The sequence below is a fragment of the Myotis brandtii genome, unplaced genomic scaffold, assembly GCF_000412655.1.
Source record: "Myotis brandtii unplaced genomic scaffold, ASM41265v1 scaffold868, whole genome shotgun sequence".
NCBI lineage: Eukaryota > Metazoa > Chordata > Mammalia > Chiroptera > Vespertilionidae > Myotis > Myotis brandtii.
The window spans coordinates 1,304,081-1,311,425 of NW_005371540.1; the positions used below are offsets into that span (position 1 = coordinate 1,304,081).

Here is a 7,345-nt window from a genome sequence, read left to right on the forward strand (position 1 = left end):
GCACTCGCGCCCCTTCAGTGCGCTCAGTCAGCTGCTCTGCGCTCCTAGCCCTAAAGGTAGGACTTGACTATTTTAATAGGGCAATAAAAAGGATGTTGACCTATATTTGCCAGGAAATCCATTTCTAGCTTCAGTTCTACGTGCTCGGAGTTTCAGACAGCCCACCCCGGGCGGGAGCTGGCAGCCGGCGTCTCCAGCGGCAGCGGCGAGGGAGAGAGGACGCAGGTTTGCCCGGTTCCTCTCTCAGCCCCTGGAGAGTCCCCGGGCGAGCGGGTTGCAAACCGGCCTGATGCGGTGCCAATAAGTTCTAAGTCCCTCCCCTCAGGTACCCGGCAGGAGCGTGAACGCACATCCTTAAAGAAATATCGATACATTCACACCCTGCCGGCACCACTGTCACCGCGGAGGCGCAGGGGAGCTGGTGACACGCCAGGGACGAGCCAGGCCCCTCTGAGCCCTGCCTCTGCTCAGCCGGGTCTTTAGGCACCGGAGGGGCAGCGGCTGGGGGTGTGGTGGAGGACAGCACGGAGGAGGGAGCAGGCTCTGAGACGATGCTGAGGCCACATTGGTGCAGGGAGCTGGAGACACTCCGTGGTTATGGGGGATTTCTGCCCCTTCCCTCATTTCCACTCCAAACTTGGAAAGGGCAGACACCCCCAAAGGGAAGGACTCCCCAAGTCACCAGCCAGAGTTGAGGCAGGATGGGAAGGCCATCCCAGCCAGAGAAATCAAATCAGGGCCATCCGTGGACCACGTCTCCCCGGCGCCTCCCCCACCCCCACCCCGAAGTTTTCAGCTGGACTCTTCACCTGCATTCCCTCCAGGAAGAGGAAGGGATGGCAGGTGGACAGGTGGGTGGGGAAGGCCAGGGGGAAATCGCCTTTCTCTCTGCCCCAGAGCAAACACACGTCTGGACTGCCTGGTCTCACAGAACCCCCTTTAAGCCACACACTCCACGCCCCGCGCTGGGCTTCTACCTGAGTCATCAGGCGGTCCGCTCCCGTGTTCTCCTCGTCCTTAAATATTATGTCGGGGTTGTAATTGGGGGTGAGTTCCTTAAATCGCTCCGAGTTTCTCGAGATCTTCCCTTCGTATCTTCCACTGGCCCCCAGGGTCTTCTCGGCCACGTTGGGGATGAACTGCTTGTAGGCTAAAGGGGTCAGCTTTTTGGGGTGCCGCCTCTTCCCAAACCCCCTGCCGGGTCCGCAGGCCAGCCCGGAGCACATCAGCAGCGAGGAGACCAGCAGCACCAGCAGACATCTCGCCAGCAGCAGCATCTCGTCCATGGAACCCAGTGACTTCCAAGCCGTCCCCGTGCAGGTCTGTGTGCGCGAGTGCGCGAGTGTGTGTGCCTGTGCGCCCTCCCTTCCTCGCTGGGCTCGCTGCTGGCTCCCTTGCTCGCTCTCTGCCTCGCTCTTTCTCTTTCTATAGCACCCTGCCCGCCACCAGTGCCGGGGACTCTCTGCCGATCCCCACCCAGACGGGGGCTGGAGCGGCAGGCTGCTGGTCGCTGATAACGGAGCACATCTGAGTTGGGGCGGGAGACAGCAATCAAAAGACAAAAAGAGTCTGATTTTAAATGGTAGCAAGCCTGGAGAGCTGTGCGAGAGGCTGTCTTCAGTACTATATTATAGCTGGCAGGGGCGCATCTGATTGGCCAAAGCAGCACAGCTTCGCTTCTGATGTTAACCCTAAAAAAGACTAGATTTTTTTTCTGTTGCTGCTGTTGCTTTATTTTCACCTGAAGGCTTTGAGTTAAAAGGAAAAGAACAACACCTTTGCTAAGACAAGGGTGGGTGTGAGGGATGCCGCCTGCGCTCAGAGTGACATCAGTTACCCCCTGCTTTGTGCGTATCTCCCGTTCCCCCTTCACTTTCCCCAGAATGGTAGGTGCTTCAGTTAAAACCAACTTAAGTTTTTAAAGGACAGCCTAGACCCCCCTCCCAGCTTCAATCATCAAACAAGTATTCTCTCCAGTGTCTGAGGGGTAGAGCTGCCCAGAGCTGATTTAAATATTTTTCTGAGACTTTATTACGCAGTCCAGCTCTGACAGCATTTTAAAGACACAGGGTCTGCGTTTTCCTGAATCTTCCACATCCTTGGGTGGAGGGTCACCCTCACTAGCCACTACGGGAAGCATTGCTGTTTGCAGGGCTTTCAGTGCCCGGGAGAAACTGGAAAATGCTGTTCCTTCTGCGTTTCTATTAACGCATTATTTTTAACCCTCTGAACATGGGCTGGAGGAGTGCGCAGGGGCTGGTACTGCGATCTGAGTTCATCCTGCCGGCTTGGCCGAGTGCGTGTGGGCACTGCACTCCAGCCTGGAGGAGGGGGCCACACCGTGCCTGTGAGGTGGGCGGAGGCCCATTGTGCCTGGGGGTAGCGGTGAGTGGGCAAGACTGTGCATACACCACCCCCACCATCTATCGATCCGAGCAAAGTGCAGGCCAGGGATGAGCTGGATGTGGGATTCAGGCTCCTTCCACGTCGTTGCCGAGCTGGCTGTCGGTGGAGCCTGCGAGCCGGTGCTGGGGGCTGCGGCCTGAGGTGGGGCAGGGCCCAGGGGAGCAGTGTTCTGGCTGCCAAGGGCCTGGCACTCGGAGCCAGCAACACTGGTTATTTTTTACTATTTTCTTTCAGAAAATGAAGTCCTGTTTAAAGCAGAAAAATAAAATCAGAAACCCCGCCTTTTACAGGATTGTCCTTCTCAGCCCTCCCAGGCCACTCCTGCCAGAGCTGCTCTAGAGTAAGCCAGGGAGAGGGGCTGGGGCCAGCGCGCTGGCCCTGCGGTCAGGCCCTGGACTTCCCTGGAGGCTGAGCCTCTCTGGGCCCAGCCCAACTGCGTGGAGCAGCGGGAGAGGCAGGTCTGAAGGCTGGGCCCTCAACACAGTGGGTCCCTTCCAGCCGTCCGTGCGAGCCCCCTCTCAGATGACCTTCTGGTGGGAGGTGAGAGGGGACCTGATAAGAACTGAGCACCATCAAGGCCTTCCCCAGGTTGACCCCAGCCCTCACCCCACCTTTGTGCCTTTTGTGTCCTGATTGGTGAAGAATGCCCACCCCCAGCCAGGTGGGCAAGCAGCCCCCCTTCGCCAGGGCCTGCCAGGTGGAGGGACTGACCCAGCGTCCTGGCTGCGTATCCCCAGTGGGAACAGACACGGGAAGGACACTCGGTCCTGCACGCTGGAGGGTCAGCCTGCTTGGGGTGTCACCGTGCAGCAGCTCACGTGGATGCAACACCACTGGGTGGGGCGGGGCTTGAGAAGCCCCTGGGGACTCCAGCCTTTCCCTCCCCCACCCCCACCATCACTCTGGGTCTGGCCTCCTCCCAGTCCCTTCCCAATCCCCCTCTTCTTTGCTCTCACACCCTCCCTTACAAACCCAGGCACAGGCAAGGGGCGCAGCACCGGTTGCGACCCTGCAGCCCCAGATCAGGGACCCCATGTCACCACCGGAGCGCACAGGTAGGGGAGGTCTGCGCCCCAGGGCAAGGGGTCCTGCACCTGTAGAGGCCTCAGATGTGCCTTGGGGGCGGTCGCCTGCACGCGGAGCCAGAGCGGACCTGGGATGCCTGCCCCTCACTGCTCGTGGCCTGGGGACTGGCCGTCCTCAATGATGAAATAATGATGCCCCCTCAGACCCGCACTGACCCTGATTTCTGAGGATCTTCCCTGTCGGGGGTGCGGGGGGATCTGGACAGAACTCCATTGCAGTTTGTATTTATTGTCTTAGCAAGAGGGGCGCCAGCCAGGTCCCCCGAGAAGGGGAGCCCCTGCCCTCCCCACCCACTTCCTGGACCCCAGACACCAGATGGCTCCCTCCTTTGTCTTCCCCCTTCAGACACTTCGGTCCCTCCCCACGCGGGTCAGAGGCTCTGAACCCCACCTCTGCCTGACCCCAGGTCCCCCCAGGATTTGTTTCTCATTTGCCTGGGCTCTTTCCAGGGTCAATCTGCATCCCTCCCCCGTGCCCTGCGGAGGTGGCTGCTGACTTCTGCCCCCACCCCCAGGAGGCGCCTCTGCGCCCCGCTGCCCGGCCCCCACCGCTAGATGGCCTCCTGACTCTGCCTCTGGCCGACGCAGCGGCCGGAAATTTGAGCAGCCGGGTGGGGAGGTTCCTGGGAGCGGGGTTAGCCCATTCTGGCCGCCTGCCCACCCCTCGCCCACTTCTGTGGCCCCTCCGTCCCCCTTGGGGGCGGCTGCCGCTGGGCCCTGCAGCGGAGCTGGGCCTCCCGCCTCAGCCAGGGGCCACACTCTCCCTGGCTCTCCACTCCTGTCCCTGGGGCTGTGTCCCCTTCCCCAGGTCCCGCCCTGCGATGTCTCTTCCTGGGAGCCCTTCCACTCAGCCTCTTCCCACCCAGTCATGGCTTCCCATCTCTTTCTGATTTTGTCTACTTTTGGCAAATTGAATACCTGGGCCTCCGTGCCTCCCTGTGACCGCAGCCAGGGTCTCCCCGGAGTTGTGCAGGGAGGTGCCCTGGGGGGTGCAAGTGTCCAGCTTCCCTCGGGGCCACTGCGTCCCTGCCCTGTCGCTCGGGAGAAGGCCGCCAGACACACAGACCTCTGCCAGCGGGGTCTCCGTGGGGGCTGAGCCTGATGACAGTGCTTCTCAGCAGAGCAGAGCGCAGAGAGGCACTGCCAGGGACAGGAGGGGGTGCCCGCCACACGCTGCGCCACGCGGGGGAGGACCTGGCACCTCCCCGGCTCCGTGACTCTCGGACGCCCGCAGTGGCACAGGTGACAGCTGAGGCCCTCCCTCCCTCCCTCCCTCCCTCCTGAGCACCTGTGGCTCCAGCGCTCACTCGCGCTGGTTCTGCCCAGCACACCTGCGGTGTGTCCCGTGCACCCACCCCAGGTGCTGTGGCCCCAGGGGCATGTGCTTGTCCCCAGGACCGGTCTCCTTCTAGCTGACTTTTCTCCTTGTCGCCCCACCCTTTACCTCTCCTTTTACCTCAGAGCAGGCGCTGACATGGCGACCTGGCGCGGGAGACACCGACACACAGGAAGATGGCATGTCTGGTCCCATGCACGGGCCGAGCAGGCGGGGCAGGCCCCCGGTGTGCTGTGGCTGAGGGTGCAGGCTTCCTCGATCCAGACCGGCCCCTGAGCTCGGGCCAGCCCAGTGTAAGCTCGGCCTCAGGGCCTGTAGGTGCGCGACCCCTTACGGTCCAGGGAACCGTGGCCTCATGTGAGTGGGTCAGGAATGGCGCTGTGGGAGGTGGCTCACACCCAGGAAGTGAGGGGCAGACCTAGCTCTTCTGGTCCCAGCTCCTGTGTGCCCTTCCCGGTCTCACAGCTGCCTGGGCCCAGTGATGACAGGTGCCCGGGGCAGCAGCTGGGTCACCCTCATTGCGTCGGGCCACCTGGGACCCTGAGCAGGAGAGAAACCCCCAGCAGCACCTAGTTGCCCTCCCCACAATCCTGTTGCCTGGGGACCCTGTAAGCCCACAGCATTAGGGATGGGGAGGGTCCCTGTCCTCAGGACACCCATCTGCCTGGAATGCCTTTTGCCCAGGAGGACCTGGTGAGGAGCCCACTGAGCTCCCCACGGGGCAGGGGGAAAAGCTAAGGAGTGACCATGAGTTTCTGATTCTTTCTGAAGATCAGGCATGGGAGACACAGTGAGGTGAGTGTGTGAGTGTGTGTGAGTGTGTATGTGCATATGCATGCATGTGTGACTGCGTGAGTATGTGTGCCTATGTATATGTATGTGCATATGTGCATATGAGTGTATGTATGTGTATATGTATGTATGTGTATGACTTTGTATGTTTGCGTGAGTGCACGTGTAACTATGTATATGTATGACTGTGTGTGTGTATATGCGTCTATGTGTGAATGTGTATATGGATGAGTATGCATGAGTGTGAGTGTGTGTGACAGGAGTGAGGACAGAGCCGGAGCAGGGCAGCAGGGCAGGCTGACGGCTCAGAGGGCCTGACGTGGGGTCGGAGGGGGGCTCAGGTCTCCTGGCCCCGAAAGCCGGTCCAGCTGGGAAGACTCGGGCCCTTGTCACCTGCTTCCTCCCTCGGGGGGAGCCCTGCCCTGGCACCCACCTCTGCCCTCTCCCTCGGTGACAGGATGCCGCCCGTGGTCCTTCCCATCTGAATCCAGATTCCCAAGCCCCTTCCGGGCTGCATTTTCTAGAAAGACCTGAACTTCTGTGCAGGGTCACAGACTACTTGGAGGAGTTCCCCGGCGTGGTATGTTTGTGGTATGTTGGCCAGGGAGGGTGCCGTCTACGCGTGCACTCGGAGACCTACAGGACCCGGGGCCAGGGCCGGGGCCACACCTGACCTGTTCTATTCGCTGAGGGAGCTGGAGCAACACGGCCCTTCCACGCTGAGAGCCGTGTCTGAGCCCCAGAGCAGGCAGATACTTAAGGCCAAAGCAGTTGGGTGTGCAATTATTCAACTGCTTTTAAAAAAATACATTTTTAATTGATTTTTTATTTTAGAGAGAGGAAGGGAGAGGGAAAGAGAGAGAGAGAGAAACATGGATCAGCTGCCTCCTGCACACCTCTGACTGGGATGCAGCCTGTAGCCAGGCAATTGTCCTGACCGGGAATTGAACCGGCGACTTCTTTGTGCACCGGATGATGCTCAACCAACTGAGCCACACTGGCCAGGGCTCAACTGTTTTTAAACAGAGTGGGGCTACCATGGGCCACTTCTTTCAAGAAGGACAAAAAGGGCATTCAATCAAACTAAGTTCATTTAAATAATTTTACTTCCTGTGGAGGCTCTGTTCTGCCTTTGCCAGCAGCCAGTGGGGCTGAGCCACGGCCATGGGACCTCTTGGGACAGATCCCAGTACATGTGTGTCCCTTACTCTGAAAAGTGACCACTTAACCAGTTTCATTTAGCGTCACACACTGGCTCCTCACACATAACATTTCTGTGACTCTGAGTGTGTGATACGCGATGTGTGTGGCCGGCACAGCAAAGCTCTGAGGCCAGGGCAGGCCTGTGGTTTCGGTTTCTCTCCGTGTGACAGAGGAGGAGCCCGAGCTCTCACGGGTGGTCGGGGGATGGTCCCAGAGCTCCTGGCCAGCCTCTGACTCTTCCGCCGTCCTTGCCTCCGCTGGGCCTCGGACTCCCCACCAGTGTGCGCACGGCTCCTGGAATCGGCTCTTCAGCGGCAGCCTGAGCTGCTGGCAGGTCTCGGGCCCAGGCCTGCCCTCCCAGGGCATGTCTTCCTCCTTCAGAATGTCCCTTCGGCTTCCACCTGGAGGCGAGCCCTCGGGCCTGGGCTGTCCCCAGAGAAGAGACACATTTAATTGGTGTCTTCCCTTGGGAGAGCTCCGTGGTGCTTGTTTCCACAACGGGCCGGTGGGGGGTGGAGGGGTG

General features: G+C 60.0%; 1 protein-coding gene across 1 annotated transcript in view; it reads right to left on the reverse strand.

Annotated features, from left to right (window-relative positions):
• SHH (sonic hedgehog) overlaps positions 1-1,637 on the reverse strand; it is a 19,764-nt gene extending 18,127 nt beyond the window's left edge. Inside the window, exon 1 of the mRNA XM_014532256.1 lies at positions 978-1,637. Coding sequence (XP_014387742.1) covers positions 978-1,286 — 309 coding nt within the window. The 5' untranslated portion in view covers positions 1,287-1,637. The remainder of the gene's footprint in view (positions 1-977) is intronic.
• Positions 1,638-7,345: the final 5,708 nt, after the last annotated feature.